The sequence below is a fragment of the Nicotiana tabacum genome, chromosome 2 (assembly GCF_000715075.1).
Source record: "Nicotiana tabacum cultivar K326 chromosome 2, ASM71507v2, whole genome shotgun sequence".
Taxonomy (NCBI): Eukaryota; Viridiplantae; Streptophyta; class Magnoliopsida; order Solanales; family Solanaceae; genus Nicotiana; species Nicotiana tabacum.
The window spans coordinates 81,511,892-81,529,797 of record NC_134081.1 but is presented as its reverse complement, the minus strand read 5'-3'; the positions used below and the strand labels follow the sequence as shown (position 1 = coordinate 81,529,797).

Here is a 17,906-nt window from a genome sequence, read left to right as displayed (position 1 = left end):
TCTCGATTACCCAAAACAAAATTATTGTAGCAAAGGAAAATCAATGTTGCTCTATGTGGCCAACATAATGATCTTGCATTTACTGTTGGCAAAATACAACAATATAATGTAAAGACACCCTTATATAAGTGGGTGATGAATTCGATCATACATCAATACAAAATTTTCTATGCAACTGCGGTGTCTTTTTTTACATTTTCTCGCTGTGCTACATGCTCAACATATTTTAGATAGTACATATCTACAACAAAGAATGGCTGACCTGTATGAAACTTGAACTATAGAAAAACAACCTACTACAGATAGAACTTTGGGAGAGGAGAATTGAATCAAACTTGAGTTCGCAATCGCATCAATAGTTTCTGCATATTCTCCAGTTTCTGACCCAGCTCTTTAAAATCATCGACAGAAGATGCAGAACTACCTAGTTCAACACTTAGAGCAGCACATTTGGTCTGTGATTCCTTCATTATCTCTTCAAGAGAAGCTACTGTTGACTCTATACATGAGTTCCGGCTTCCACCAGTTAAATTTGACGATGGACTTAGTCCTATACTACTGCTGCTACTATCCCTGCTGAGTTTTTCAGGGGTAAATATTCTATCGAAGCTTTCAGTTCCTGCAAGAATTCATTGGTCCAAGTCACTAATCCTCAACCAAAACAAAGCATTAGAACAATTAATCTGACAAGTCCAGAACAAGGCCATGATATAGCATCATTTACTAAATGTCTAGTATGCGGTATCCTACAAACATGGCCTTGCTCTTCGTTCAAGGGGACTTTTTGGAGCCGAGCTCAGCTATCTTACGGCAGAGACTTCTATTTTAGCAATTATACGGATAAGTGCTACTGATTCAGTAAACTTACGACATTTAGGTTTAGAATCTCACACTACAGAATGAAGAGATATATGGTGAAAAGAAAGTTTCAAATAAGATGCAAAACTTACCTAAGTTACTGAGTTGACGGATTGCTCCTGGGCCGATAGAACCTTCTAACTTAAGTACCCGCAGGATTCCAGCGGCAATCCGACCCATAGAGTCAACCTCAGACTTGCACAAGAAAGCAAGGTACTGGAGCTCAGCCTTCGTCACCACTGCCTCAATCTGCCAAATGCAACATACTTTATACATATTCAGAGCAGGGAGATAGAAATCAAATGACAAACTCACAAAATCTTCGTACCGGCTGTTTGACAGAGAATTTCAACTTTTCGACAATCCACTTTCCCATTCCATCATCAATATTGTCTTCGGCATTCACTATGTCTACTTCGATGTTCATACCGCCAAATGTCTCAGCAGTCTCTTTAATAGGTCCTTCAGGACTAACATCTCGCAGGATACTCTGTCGAGAGCGCGGTTTTAAGATCTGCAGACCTTCCACACCAACCTGCAGCAGTTCCTAGACTTGTTACTTGTGAATTGAAAATGATTGAGAAAAAGAGACAACAACAATAACAACCCAGTAAAATCCCACAAGTGGGTCTGGGGAGGGTAGTGCGTACGCAAACCTTACCCCTACCCCGGAGGAGTAGAGAGGTTGTTTCCGATAGACTCTCGGCTCAAGAAGACAATTGTGAAAAAGAGAACAGCAAATAGATATTTGCATAAAAACCAAGGTAGCATAGTAATCTGTTCATGTGCTCACCTCAAGAGACCAGGGCCACAACTGACAAAAGTAACCCAAACATAAAAAAAACCCTAAGAAGTATTTGGAACCTCTGAAGCTATAAAGATAGGTGTAAAACTATGAAATAATTGCTATGTTTCTTGTCTAAGCACTGTTTTAGAGCTACTGTAAAAAATCTCAACATGCAATAAATGCTCAAAACAATAGCTACCCTGCAAGATATAAAGTACCTTATAACACGAGGTCAAGTTTTATCAGTTTCCACTGAGGCAAATACATTGCACAATAGGAATAAAGTGCTTACAGTAATCAACTCGAGGGGGTATCTTTTTTTGCCAGACAATTTTCTGCTGCCATCTGTTACATGCTTAGAGCTGCTTGCTTTGACACAAATGTTGTGGAAAGTTGTGTGCCAACACCTCTCTTCGCTGATGGAATCTTCATGATCACAGAACCACCACTTTTCTGCTGCTTCTTGTGCACCTTCCAGAGCAAATAACCAATCTTTGAATTCGATTGATATGTCCACATCATCAGGTGTTTCCAACTGTAATCTTCCAGTGTCCTTTCCATCTGGAAAGAAGAAAAGTATGAAGAAATGAGATGACCATCGAACAAAAAGATCACAAGCAAAGTTAATCACTGAACTCATAGACGACAAAGAAAATGAATTCTCCATCCATCCCGAATTGCCTGTGCCTAATTTATAAGTTGTTTTAATTGCCTGTGCCTAATTTGTAAGTTGTTCAAAAACACTGCGCACTTTCCTTAAAGGGAAAGTTTTAACACATTCAAAATAAGACAGATTTGTGGACCACCTATACTCTTTTACATATCATTTCTTCCTCTAATTTATTCTTTTTAAGCATAAAATTCAAACTATGGCTCCACATGTTTCCTCGCAAGTACTAAAAAGCTCATATTTTCAACTCTTCTCTTAATGATCATACCAAACCAAAAGTGCAAAACCGAATTCGGATGGCAGGAGTAGATAACATCATAAGTTGAAGAGTCTAACCGTCTTCAAGCTCATTGATGGTAGGAGGTGTTGCTTTCAAAAGTTTAGACAAAGGCCCAGCAGACAAATGCTCCAAACCTTTAGTAAGCCCTTCCCCAGGACCACCATCTGGCCCAAGAATTCCAAACCTGTGAAGCAAGGCTTCTGTGTAATTCATTCCTCCCCCAAGGCGGACACCAGCAATACAAGCTGAAACATTTAGACTGTGACACTCCATGTCCTGTGTTTTATATGGAATCACCTGTACCATTTTTATGTCCAAGAAGGGAACTAAAACAAAGTTACCATTTGATTGATTGATCTTCCTGTTTTGCACCCAAAAGACAGATCTAAGTTGACATCCATTCCCCATCAACTGGCCATTTTGGTTTGAAGTCCACGCCAAGCCGTTCTCACATGGCAGGCTACTCAGAGTATCTGCACAATCAACTTCAACACTTTCCCAAAGCAAACTTGATGAAATGGCTATAGCACCACCCAAGGTTCTATGAGTAACATTGACGGACAGCTCTTTGCCTATAAATTGAACCAAAGGCATTCCTGAAATGTCAGTGGAAGAAGACTCCAAAAATCTTAGACGCAGATCATTCACTGCTAAACTTACAGCAGTATCACCCGGAACTTTTTCACCTAATGATCCACCTGAAGATTTTTGACTTACTTCCTCGTGCGAATTGATCCTCCCAACTACTGCCATCTTTTCACTTATCCTCCCAAAATATGTGTAAAAATCTAGGACAAAAAATAATTGCTCAACCGAAGTGTTGGAGAAGTACTGCTGACAGGCAACTCCCATTCTGACAATTCCTCCAGGGGGTGGGACATTTGTTAAAGGGCTTCCATCTGCAGTAACCATAGCTATTTCAAGGCAAGCACCTTTCAGCTCAACACATCTCCATAAATTTGAAGATAATGTAAGAGAATTTTGGAGTCCAGTTGCATCATTACATGTTTGTAGAGATAAACTAATGACTGAAGCACCAGCACTCAATTTCTTCTGGCTACCATCAATTGGTTGATCTTCCCATAGACAGAAGCATGCCGGATCCTTCTCGAGGTGTAGTAGCCCAAGCTTAAGAGCAGGTGACTCAGAAAGGACGAAATCTTCAATATGAAGTCTTGCCCCACCAAACAAACTCTGACAAGTGTTATTTTCACCTGAAACAGTATGATTTGGTGTTCCCGTGTCTAATGGGACAGTAATATCTATCCCCTTAAGATTGAATGTAAGGGAGTTAATAGAGAAATCTGATAGAACTACTCCAGGATTCACTACAATTCCATCTGCTAAAAAGGAACATATCCTCAAACATGATTCTTCCTGAAGATGAAGCTGACAACCAATCAAGAAGAACAACATAAGTTCATCAGGTAGTCCAAAGAAAAAGACAATATGAGGTTGTTATCTAGAATAGAATATGAATACCATAAGGGGCTGACAATTGATAACTGTGGTAGAAGCAAGAATTGGTGGAGATGGTGAAGGCTTGAGCTGAAGAGAATGGAGAGATATCAGGGGGACCCCAGCACTGAAGTTCCCCTGCTGGTCCCCTAGAGGATATATGGGAGGACAAAAATCTTTACCTGGATTAAGCAACAAGAGAAATACGTCAAATTCAACCATATATTCTAGACTAAGCTTTCTATCCAGACATAACGTATTTCCTCCAAAATTGATGACAGTACCAAAGTCCGGAATGAGCAAAACATCATCAGAATCCGCCAGCTCTGATGGCTGCACCAAGGTGCATGGAGGGCGTGAAAATGTATCCCTGCATTTCAAGCAATTGGTGCACTTAGAACGTGCTATGGAAATTAAATTCAACTCTGGGAAGACTTTGTATCCACTTAACCAGATCGTTATGAAATAACGGATCCCTAATCTGACTAAATTAAAGTTTACTTTTTTCCAGCAAAACATTTTGAGATCCTTGGGTCCGTATTCCTCTTGCCATAAGGGTAAGGTAAGAACTGTTAAAACTTACTGCATGAACTCCACTACTCCAGACAAGTAGATATAGTTTAGCAATAGAACAAAGAGAAACTACATTTACCCCGTTGTGTTGAGGGTCAAACCCAACAGTATTTGATGAACATAAATGGTCCAAATACAAAAATATATTAACAAAGCACTTAGCTTGCTCAGAGAATCAATACATTGAGCAGTAAGGTGTTGCTAGTTCAGATTCAGTTAAACTCTCCATGAAGTACAAAACATAATACGAGATAGATTTAGTGAACTGAGGCTCCTAGCCTCGCAGTCATTCACAAGGTAAACTGTCCATATTTGAAAACTAGCATAATTCAAGCTATAGCTATAATGCCAACAGCATTTACAATACACTTAATTAATTCAACTCTTGTATGACTATGAAGGTAAAATTTCTCTCAAGACATCTCTGAGCCTCATAAACTAATGTTAAGCTTAGAAAAATGGAGTTACCAGAGTCCTATACATAGAATGCATAACATTCAAAGAAAACACGGTTATTTGGTTGCAACTACTGATAAACAATAAAATCTTATTGCTGAATTAAGCTAAAGTTGCAGTCAATGATTTTTTGCAAATAGTGTAGTATGTGAATGTGTGAAGTGATGACAGAATCGTGGAAACTTGCCTTAAAAAGACTCCCCCTATCATAAGACGAGTCAAGCATTTTGCACTTTCTCCACCTGAGATACTTCCCTACAGAGGGGAAAATCCAATATAAAGGCCCTAACAACAAGTAAAAAGAACAGCTGGTTCCACCAATATACAATGTGTTGCATCGTTTCAACTTTCATGAATCATTATAAAAGATAAGAATATTTTATTTTTATTTTTTAAATAAGAAGCTATACCCGAGAAAAGATTAAAGACTGCATCAACAGTTCAAGCTGGAATTCTGCAAAGCAAACTGACACATATTAGTGGAATTTTGAAAGAAATAGAAACCTTACAGAATCGATTACAATATCCTCCATGTAAATAAATGACTTCGCAGAGAAGGCAAGCATAACATCCAATAATAGATCTTCAAATAAACATATGTATCATAATCATTTTGAATATTATATATTGCTTGAGGGGTAGCTGATAGTTGATGCACTGAACTACATTGAAGCATTACTTTTTTCAGCTGTCTTCTAGCAAAGAATAGGAAACCGCTAAGTGACCCAAAAATTCTTTGAAGTGAACTCATGCACAAGATGTAACACTCTCGTCTCCATGAACCGAAATTCAGTGTTTTCAAAAGCAAAAAGTAGAAAAGAACCACATGTTCATCGGTGGTTTGAGCACAATCAAATGGTACGGGTGGAGGCTGGCTGTCTGTTAGTGTTTGGAGTGGCAAGTTATACATAGGCAATGATGGGCGAATATTTAAGAGCAGATAGTTACAGAATCACTCGGGAATAACCATTGAGGACTGAAAGTGGAGGAGGTTGAAGTATTTCTATACAAATATATGATAGGCCAGTCGGGAGGACAAGATGGTATTGGGGGGAGGGGCTATGCATGGTGAAATCACTTTTAAGGATATATACGAGGGTGGTGTAGAAGAAAGTGAGGCACAAAAAATGTAGCTTTTTCCAAATGGTGTACAGTACGCAGTGCAGTATTTATGGCATATAACTTAGGCAAGAGGAGGCAGATAATGGTAATTTTGTCCACTTGTCCGAGGAGTTCAGAGAGGAGACTAGTCATCTGCCCTTGCATTGTAGTTTTGTTAACATCTTTTTTGAGATCAGCATTCTCGCTGTTCAACATAGCATGGGTGTTAACTAGGACTGTGACAAAGGCACTCGCAAGTTGGGATGTTTACAGAGGATTGGCAATGAAAGGAAGGAAACGGAAGAACGCCTTTCCTGAAAATTTTCGGCCAACTTGGAGTGAAAGAAATGGAATGTCCTGTGAAAGAGTGCACAGAATGTAAAATGTACAAAAATCTCTTCTCATTTTCTTTTGTGTAAAATATGTATAGATGATTTGAGTAATAACAGATGTATGTGGTCGACCGCACACACTTTCTACATACTTTGACACCATTTGGTGTTTATTAATGAAAAAACCTTTTAAAGAAAATACTTTAGTCAATGAAAGATCCCCACAAGTCCGGGAATCCAAAGTGTACTTAAAATCTTAAACAAGGACGATGGTGAATTGTGCGAACCACCTCCTCAGAAAGTTTAAACTATTAGAGAGGACACAGCCTCCTTACATGCGGACCCGGTTCATTTCTTGAGCCAAGAACTGGATGATGGTGAGGCTCGAAGCAAAGATCTCTGCCCCTCATCTAAGGGCTTAATCTATTAGGAGGTGACTCACTTTTATTTATTTGTATTAGGTTTGTCTGAAGACTGAAGTTTACTTGAAATTGAACAAAATCAAACATTAAAAGATGAAAAGATGAAGCGATAAAAAAAGATGGAAAGATGATCCAACAAAGAAAATTAAACAAATAAGATCATTAGAAAGGCAGACAAGAGGTAAATATTACAAACTACAAAGCTGTTTTAGAAATCTTCCTCTACCAAAAATGAACTCCAACAAACTATATATGCTTTTGTTTATCAAAGAAGATGTTACATTTTGTCTATTTACCCACCAAATTTAAATCTTGATCCATACATTTGATTGATAAAGTTCATCGTGTGTTGCATCCTTGAAGTTTGACTATGCTTTTACTTTTAGATTGTACTGTTTGAGTTATTCTCCTTAAAGTAAACTGTACAAATTTGAATTTCTATTCTTTTTTCTTCTTTTTTTTTTTTGTTTAATTGGTTTAATCAGATAGATGTATCATTAGCTTTTGATAGCTAGTTATCCTCTCACTGCCTGTGCAATTACTGAAAATAGTACATGTACTTGAGGTGGCAACCTAACCTATGTCCTTTACACGCAGAAAAATGTGATCCACAACAATGGAGACCAAAGACCGCCCTGCTGCTTCTGTAGAATGCTGCCATAGTTAACAACCCATAGGAAAAGTCAGAAAGGGTGATGTACACATCGGTCTATAACTTTCTAAGATAATGTCAACATTTGGAACCAATTAGCAAAAGTTTTATGACAGTTGTGTCAGTCATACTTGCTGATTTGGATTGACATCTCCTCTGTTAATACATGCATACAATCCCGTCAAGAAGCGAAGAAGGGCTCGTAATCCTGCAGAATCGAAATAGTAATAAGTAGATTGTAAAAAACAAGACACAAGAACATCCAAATAATGCATAATCTTTTCAACATGCCTGGCTCACTTAGAGCTGGACAAACAGCTTCTGTGATATGCAGTTGAACTTCAAGCCCTAGTGGACTATTTAGTTCAGTCCTCTGAATCGTAATCTGATAACAAAGTAACAGCAAGAAAGGTATCAATATCAATGGCATGTATGCCTCAAATCCATAAGCTAGGCTCAATTGAGAAATAAGATTCATAGAAGAAAACAGTGTGCCCAATTGGCATTACATTAGCCTCTCCAGATATTCCTTCAATGAATCTCTCCCCGCCAAAAAATACTCGCTTTGCTCCATCTTCATCCCTCTTGTTACGTCCTCCTTGAGAGCTCGCAAAATGTGCATCCGCGAACATATCGGGATGAGGTAACAGGTCAATAGATAGATGTTCCCATTCAAGCTTCTGTTATTAAGAGAAAAGTAGATGATGCAACATTATATAAGATGCAAACATGAGTAATAAAGGGTTTAGGACACTGCACAAAAAGAAGGTACCCAACACAACCCTGTAGAGACTGTCTTGAGAAGAATTATAGAATCCCATTCACGTATACAATATGGGGAAAGTAGCCAAATATTAGAAAAGGAAATGTAATTACTTTGAACACATATATGAACTCCTTGCCACTAGAGAAATCCCTTGCTTCCTTCAGATTTACAACCTGCAACAGCAGATTGTTTGAGCCATTCTTGAGCAACAATCATACAAGTCTTATCCAAAATAAATGCAACCAACCTCCCAGTTCTCATTTGTAGTATACAGAAGAAGATTACGTATAGTGATTGAAGCCATAGGTGATGCCCTGGTGAAATAGACAAACTAAAAAGTAAGAAAACTATCTAACAGGGAAAACTAAATCACATGATTGCAAGAAACCACAGCTAGCAGATAAACAAAATTGCTCAAGTCACAAGTTTTTGCTAAGCCCCGCCAAAAGATGCAAGGGGGTCTGAGCATTAAACAATAGCATGTGATTTACAAGTTAGGAGCCTTTAGATATACTGTTTTGCACACTGCTGATTAAATCTTCTCTAGTAGAGTGCACTTATAGATTGGTGTAGAAAAACGTTATGCAAATAATAGCGTCAAAGATCTTCCTATATAAGTGGCAGCCCTGATCGACTTAAAACTAGAGTTGAAAGGTTTCTGTACATTATAGTGAACTTCCTAGCAGGAATAAGAAGCTTGCAAATCACTGAAACCTACTGGAGAATTTCTATCATCTTTTGGAGTAGCTTTGTCGCTTTAGCAGCCTCATCTTAAAGGTCATTCTTACACTATATGTGGTTGGACCTATAAACCTTTGATTTATGCATCCTGCTTCTATTCTCAATTTCTGGGGTTAATTGCTGCTATCATACAGAAAACAGTCCCCAACTTGCACAGGGATTAATTTCTTTTCCAGTAAGTACACCAGGATGCATGTAAAAGTATTAGGGTACACTGAGAGGGAAGTAGGTAACAATGTAGACAACCAGCTGCATTCTAGTTTATAGGCAGCATAGAGGGAACAATCATCCCAGAAACCAAAGGTGATCCATGTATTAAGTACGTCTAATTAGATAAGAAGCTCATTAGGACATCAAATTAGTAGAGGAAGCCAGTTAATTTAGAAGGAAAAGCGATTGGAGAGCTTGGGACGTTAACCCACTAGTACATACGTGGATCCTGTGGAAGGAAAGAAATAGGAGAGAGTTCGAGAGGATGGAGAATGATTATGTACTTTTGACGAATAGCCACTTTCTTTTCCTTTTTTTTAGTTTCTTTTTGGTGCACCCATGACATAAGCTTCCACTTTGTATTGAAGATTGGTTGTCTTTTTGCCAGAGAATATATTATAATGCAAATTCTCTACTTTTTTGCCAGTGTTGTCAAAGGCGCGCTTAAAGCGAGCTTGAGCCCGGAAGCAAGGTGCAAAACATATTGAGCGTTTTCCCTCGCTTAGCGGGCGCTTCAGTGTCGTCATCAAGGCTCTAAGGCATACTTATTCTTGCCAATGAGTGTAATGCTGAAGAGGCGACACGAGACAATTGATATTTCATTTTATCGTATTTTATTTCAATGTCTTTGTCCATATTGTTTTTATTCACGCTTTTAACTATTAGTCGTGGAGTACACATACATATTTGTGTTTTTTTCCTTCATTTGCGCCTTTCATCATTAAAGCTCACGTTTAATTTGCGCTTTACGCTTAAAGCCCCAACAGACCTTAGAGCTTTTTTGCACTTTTCACCTTTAATAACACTGCTTTTTTTTATACTGCTTGTATGCAAGAGATTTTTCCATTATTAATAAAATTATTTACCTTATCAAAGAAAACAGATATGCACCTTGCACGAATGTTTGGTAACTAGATGATTGATACATTAATGCCTTTACTTAATTTTTTGACAACATGGATTAGAAAGCATCCAGGAGTGTGTATATATATATATGCTCTCTTTTTTTATACTGCTTGTATGCAAGAGATTTTTTCATTATTAATAAAATTATTTACCTTGTCAAAGAAAACAGATATGCACCTTGCACGAATGTTTGGTAACTAGATGATTGATACATTAATGCCTTTACTTAATTTTTTGACGACATGGATTAGAGAGCATCCAGGAGAATATGGGAAGTTAGTACATATATCTATATTATTATAAAAGCATGAATACAATGTCGGTTTACAAAAATAACCTTATAATTTTAAGCATAATAACTCATAATAAAAGGACATAACCGGAATTCTAGATATTAACTTTATAATCCTATTAGTTTTAGGACATAATACTACACGTTCGGAATCCTACATGATTACCTTTAAGAATCCTATTAGTATAATTATTTTCGGGTTGTCTAATCCATATAAAATTGAACAAGTAAATATATTTAGTCATGTAATCATATTACTTTTAGGATATACTTATTAAAAATTTCTATTAACAATTTAATTTGAAAACGTATTATAATGTTCTATTACTAATTTAATTTGAGAATGTATTATATTGTCCAAATCCATTTAGAAAAATGAGAGCCTATATTATTATAAACGCATAAATACAATATTAATATATCAAAATTGCCCTAAAATATTAAACGGAAGAACTCATAGGGAAAGGACATAACTGCAATAACCTATTTTTTTGGACTACAATATCTTCTATGCTAATTTATAATATATAAAATTTTAAAATTAATAAAATTTTGTCTATTAAATTCTTATTTAAAATATGTATGAAGGTTTAATAAAATCATTTTCATAAGAATCCTCCATATTGGCAATACATTACCATTACATAATGTCCAATACGAAGAAAAAATAAAAGTAATATTAAATAGAATGCATAAAGAGTTAAAATTGAGAGAAAAAAATATCACCACGATAATATATTTTTATATTATATTTGAACTATTTTCCTACTCAAATAATATTTTTTTTATCAATTTTTTGTGTAAAATACCCAATTATTAAACAACAACTAAGAAAATATTTAAGAATATAAATTTGTGAGAAAGAGGAAAAAAATGGTCTTAAGAGTCAATACCACTAATGATTCTACAAACATAAAAATCTAAAAGTGAAATGTAATATCAATCTTTTACTCTTTGAAAATAAAATCTATGATGGATAATAATATAATTAAGATTAAATATTCAAAACAAGAGATGAACTAATATTAAGATCTGAATCAACATAGAATAAATTATTTTTTATGTTAAAACCAAATAATTAAATCTTTTAATTAATTATTTAGCAAGAGAATCCAATTCAATTATTTTTTAAATTTATCATATGAGTAAAATTAAAAAAAATCTCAGGGTACATAAATATTTTCCATAAAAAGAGCACTAGAACACAAAGTAAAAAGGTTAGTATATTATTAAGTATCAAAATGCTATACAAGTGTCTGAGGAAGCACAATCAAAGCTAAATCCTAAACAAGAACAAGTTTTCAAGACTATATTATAAAGAGTCGACTCTGGTATAACAGGATTATTCTTTGTAGATGCCACCGGCGGAATCGAAATAATATTTCTATGTCATGCATTACTTGCAAATATCATATCAAGAGGCATGACACTGTTAGCAATAATAGCAAGTGGTGTACAAACAACGATTTTATTGTGAGATCACCCACTTTAGATTTGATATACCTCGTCAAACAACTTAAATAACCATCACAAATATATCAAAGCAGAGCAATGATGCTAAATTTATAAGGAAATCAAAATTGATAATATGGGATGAAGCACTTTATGACTAAGTGTCAAACGATCGAAATAATTGCCCGGAGTTCTAGAGATATATTGGATATTAATGAACCGTCTGGTGAAAAATTAATGGTTTGGGAGGTGATTTCTGTCAAGTACTACCAGAGGTTCCAAAATCGACAAAAGCAGAGACTGTAAAAGCTAGCTTACCAAAGTTATACTTCTGGCCTCAACGAAAAAGATTCAACTGACAATAAATATAAAGTAAGAACATATCCAATATTCAGTGTTTTCTTGCTTCGTGTCGGAAACGAAGAAGAGCATCCAATAAAAGATGATTTGGTTCTTCCCGAACACTTGGTTATCAATCCCAATGGTAATAGTAGTGCATTTAATAAAAGAAATATTTCTATCATTAGATTAAAACGCAATTTGTGCAAATCGCATGATAGAATTAAAAAGATATTTTAGCTAGCAAAAATGAATATGTTGATCAACTAAATAAAAGGTTGACTGCAAAATTTTATAGTAAAAACAAAATGTTTTTCACTTTTTGACTCAGCAGAAAATGATACTAATAATTACTACCAAGAAAAATACTTAAATACTTTAATACCAAATGGCCTTCTACCATACATGTTTGTTGTGATGTTTCTTATTTCTTACTTATGTTAGTGTCACCGTATATATAGTAGACTAAGTTAAAATTGATCTTCCATTGTATATAGGTTAATTTTGAAGAAAAATATGTCTGCCATGCTACTGAAAAACTTAGATACGCCGAATAGCTTATGTAATAGCACACAGATGGTATATAGAAGTTTTGACAATAACGTCATACATGCAAAAATTATGATACTGGTTAATGTGTTTCTAAGTATATTCTTATCCCTGAATTCAACTTTCGTCTTCCGAAACTAAGGAATGTCTTTTTAAATTTGTGTGAAAATAATTTTTAGTATGTTTATGTTTTGCAAATATAATAAATAAAGCATAAGGACAAACATTCTAAATATTGGACTATATTTACCGCAATATGTTTTCTTACACGAACAACTGTATATTGCACTTTCAAGAGGGATATAAAGATCGACAACAAGAGTTCTGGTTAAGGCAGAGCAACCAACGCATTAGGAGGAAACATACACAAAAAAATACTGTCCACAAAGAAGTGTTCGTTAAGATATCATCACTTTAAATACTTTTAAACTATAATATATAATTATCTAACTAACATGACAAAATTGATCATTTGTGTAAGTTTTAACGATGTACTTTTATTTTAAATTCATGTATTATGCTAATGTAATAATATTTTTCGGCATTTAGATGATTGTTGTAATATTATACATAAAATTTCTCTCTTTAATTAAATTTTATCATTCCTTTATATAAATAAATGTTTAAATCATCACGTGTCATTATTAACGTTTAACGCACGTTCATAGATATTAGTATACATATATATGAGGAAAGTTAGAATTCCATATAAAGTGACATGCTTTATGTGTGTGTATATATATGTATATGAGGAAAGTTAGAATTCCATATAAAGTGACATGCTTTATGTGGTTGGTAGTTAAAGACTAAAGAGGCATGCTTAACAGACGAAAACTTAAAGAAGAGAGGCATACAGCTATGTCCAAGAAGCCATCTTTGTGGTAAGAAAGCTGAAACTGTCATCTTTTTTTAAACAAACTGTGAGGTGACTTCCCAAATCTGGAACATCTTTTTGTGCATGAGAGGTATCAAATGGGCAATGCCAAAAGGTTCTTTGGAGCTATTAAGATGTTGGGGAACGGAGAAGGAGGTTTAACCAGGCAGAAGAGCACATGAAAGATGACACTATCCTGCATTTGGAGGACTGCTTGGAGGGAAAGAAAATTTAGATGCTTTGAAGGCACAGGTAATCCAATTCAGAAGATCAAGATGAACTCCCTTTTGATATTTCATTTTTGGTGAAAAGAAGAAGCCCTAGTGAATATGGAAGTTATTCTAGAAATTTTAGAAGCTCTATAAATAGTTAAGGTTAACGTTTTGTTTAGCTCCACAACTCTACATATGGTTTTGGCATAGTTTTTTGCACTGATATATAAAATTTGTGACCATTCAAAAAAAAAAAACCATTCAGGAGTAAGAATATCCAGTCCGATTTTGAAACAGGTGCAGAGTGGAGGATTGATCTCGGGAAGAGAAAGAAACGGGAAAAAATAGGATTAAAAAAATCAGAAGTGAACTTCTTGAACACTTACCAGCTTGCTCCTCCCCGGCGTCGAGCACCTCCATGAGTTTCAAGTAGAAGATTAACAGTATGCACTTGTAATGTCATGCCATCTGCAATCTGACAATAAAATGCCAACATACAAGATCACTCATCCCGAAGGATCGCCCCACCAAATCTCTTTACAAGTATATGATCTTTCCAGAATTGAGAATTTAAACACAAAGACAAGGAAAATAAGAAGACTGGTGATGGCTGTAGTACATATAGGAATCAGTCAGTGTAGAATAATGAAAGCACTCGACCTAAAGTAGAGTAAACATGATGTAATAAATTTATCTATACAACACAGTCTCTGCTTTGAGTTTTCAGCGAAAGAAAAATTGAAAATGAAAGAACATAGACGTTACATGGGTTTCTCAACAGAAAAGAGCAATTCTGCGACTATCAATTCGTTGCATGTTGGATATCATATGATTTCACTAGTCGAAGAGCCCTATGAATATACGCCTTTCCTTTTCAGTCTGGTGATGGACAATATGAAGAAACAAAAGAATAATTACAACAGGGTGAAACAAGAGCTTAAATTAAGACCTTTATGCTTTAACTAACCCACTTATTCTGGAAGATATGATCATCCACAGACCTCTAAGGTTTAAGCTGATTAAACAATACTAAGGGTCTACTGATTCCATTGGATTATACTATACATTAGCTATCTTCAAACTTCAAAACATTTTTCAGTATTTCATCCTTCCTTGGAACACCTATGTGATGGGAATCATTGGATTGCCAGTATTTCATTGTCAACTTTAAATTGTTACATTCTAAATTGTGCATGAATTCAATCAAATCTCAACAAATTATGTATACAAATTCCCATGGCAATGTAAACAATTAACTCGAACACTCAACCATAACATTAAAACCAAGTAAGCTGATTCTCTAATGTTGCTAACCTTGTCAGCAAATCCATATCCACTGCCCTTCGAGGAGCTACCAGATGATGCCGCACTGACAGAAAGATATGAAGTGAGACAACAATAATCAAAAGAAGCTCCTCAGAGAGTCGTATATTAAATGCTATCCAGGTACCTGCTAGAGCTCCTAGATGTATCAATATCATCTCTTTCTTCGAGAACTAAGTCGAGCCTATCAATTTGCACGACTATTGGCTCTATTTGCACATTGCTTACTGATGGAAGCTTTCAATTTAAAAACCAAAGTATAGGTCAAAAGCAGTTGGAAAAATAAACATTTGACTTAATAAAGATTAAAATTTTCAGAAAGACAGAGCTACTAACTATGATCTCCAATTTTCCGACTTTTGCGGTTGTAACATTCAGTGCCGGTGGTAATCCCGCGCTCGCATGCAAAGCATCTCCATTTATATCTACCAAAATCACCAAATTTGAGCTGTATAATCAATAAACAAGCTTAAATAATTGTAATTAGATGAAATTTTTACCTAAATTGGAAAGTTGGGCCGTACGGCCCTGCAATTTGAACTGATCTCGGCTAAATGACTTTAGCCAGTACTTCAATGTGTACTCCAAAGCTCGAGCCAGAATTGACTCCATCTATAGCCTATCGCCTTGAGTGAGTTGCAGATCTACAACAACACCGAAGAACAGAAGAATTTCACCGGTACCGGAAAATGACGGCGTCGATAGCAGAAAACCGCCTGATCAAGGACGGAGCTGGTAGACGCGGCGGCCGGCTCTTATGAGACCTTCTGCTAAAGGAATTCAGGCGAAAATGGATGGATAGTGAACGGAAGATGGGAAATTAGCGGGCAGAACGGCGTGAGTCGGTAGCACGTGCGAATCACGTGAAAGAGAGATTCTGTGGGGCCGTAAGTGTACTATTAATAACTTTCGGTGTGATTTAGTATGTATGTGGTCATTTGATATACTACTCGATAGGTGTTTGATAAATGTTGGGGAATGATGTAGATGATCATAAGAGGGGTATTGGATCTCGAAAAACAACTGATATATGTCAGGAATAGCACAACAGATGAGAACGGTGGGCGCAAATGTCAGTATTACTCATGAGAGATGTTTTGTCCATGACTTTTGAATTAAGGTGGTGGAGCATATGATATGAATTGTATAATATAAAATTGATTTTTCCACGTCTTAGTTTTTCCACTTTACCATTCCACTAATCATGCCTCCGCATCTATCTGTAATTGTTTGCCTTTTACTCCTTTTTCCTGTTGTTCATTTTTTTTTTTTTGGGTGAATTCGGATTGAATTTACTTACATGTTCAATATAGTTTGATTTGCAGTAATATGTTATTTTATTTACTCTGTTTTAAAAGTTATCATCTTACACGTAGTGGTTAGTGTAATATCCTTTTTTAGTAAATTTTCGCAACCCAATTCTATAAATATTATTAAACTTGTATAAATATTATTATGCTCGAATATATGTGTGTAAAACTTGATTGCGCATGTACTTATTTCTATTGAAAATGAATTGCAATGTCCTACTCTCTCTCTTATGTTATAGTTAGTAGAAATAACACCAAGTAGTCACTTGTTGCTATTTAGGAATTAGTCCATACGTTCTGAATTTTAGTTTTTCAATTTAATTTTTCCCGACAAAAATATCTCGAATTATTCTGAAGTTAAGATTTTTAATTTAAAATTTAATAAAATAAGTGCTAACTAATCCCTAAATAGTATGGCTCAGAATGTCTATCCCTTTACTAAAGGCCAGGTTGGAAAAGACCCAAAGTATAATAAAGGTAAATTTGATCAATTTTGTGCAGTAAGGTGTTAGTAAAATATGTTTGAAACACTTGCATGTTTTCTTGTGGTGCTTTGCTAATGCAAAACGTTTAACAGAAGAGCTCAAACACGAAGTCAGGTCAATCAGCTTGGCCTTCAATGATTTCAATCTGTTATTGCACGCGCTCTTGAGGAACTTTATCTCCAAATATGCTCAAAATTTTCAGAAAATCCATGAGCATCTTAAATTATGCTCATGTCACATCGTGTAGACTCTGCAATAGGATGAAATTATTCTTCTTGCATTTTAACAGACACACAATGTATAAATTTCTTCAATCTCTGATTTCAAGTATGTGTTATGGACTATGGATTCAATAGCATGAAACCACATGTGAAGAAGAAGCATTCAGGATATATAGAGATTTTCTTGGCTTGATTGTGGTTATTCTCAGTTTTGAGTCTTTTGAATTTGAGCAGCCATCCTCTAACCTATGTTAAACATGAATGGAACTGATTATGCGAACGTAACAATTTTCTTCTACTAATTTTAAGAGGCTAACTTCAGCTGTAAATTAGATGTCCGATATTCTGTTTTTTGATTTCTCACCCGGTGTTCGGTACCCGCATTGGAGCCCAACTATCCGGATTCGCGCCCCATTGGGCACATTCAGCGCTTCCTACCAAGAATTTTTTCATATCCAGGGCTCGAACCCGAGACCTCTGGTTAAGGGAAGAGCAGCCCCATCCGTTGCACCACATGCTTTGGCGATAGATGTGCGATATTCAAGTACAAAGTGGCAGATATTATGTGAAGATTATCAGCGTTAAAGAATTTTGCTTGACTAGTTAGCAGGATACTCTGGCAGTGAATTCAAGATCT

At 35.7% G+C, this 17,906-nt stretch overlaps 1 protein-coding gene across 1 annotated transcript; it reads right to left on the bottom strand.

Annotated features, from left to right (window-relative positions):
- Window positions 1-56: 56 nt before the first annotated feature.
- On the bottom strand, window positions 57-16,375 carry LOC107766651 (uncharacterized). The gene is made up of 20 exons (XM_016585458.2): window positions 15,754-16,375; window positions 15,590-15,678; window positions 15,381-15,490; window positions 15,245-15,299; window positions 14,317-14,405; window positions 8,603-8,669; window positions 8,466-8,528; window positions 8,099-8,269; window positions 7,881-7,974; window positions 7,721-7,797; window positions 7,516-7,591; window positions 5,493-5,536; window positions 5,270-5,337; window positions 4,338-4,423; window positions 4,078-4,235; window positions 2,652-3,984; window positions 1,938-2,206; window positions 1,187-1,393; window positions 951-1,107; window positions 57-619 (listed from the first exon to the last, which is right to left on the bottom strand). The coding sequence occupies exons 1-20, from the start codon at window positions 15,863-15,865 to the stop codon at window positions 330-332; spliced, it is 3,615 nt and encodes a 1,204-aa protein (XP_016440944.2). The 5' UTR covers window positions 15,866-16,375; the 3' UTR covers window positions 57-329.
- Between the last annotated feature and the right edge of the window lie 1,531 nt (window positions 16,376-17,906).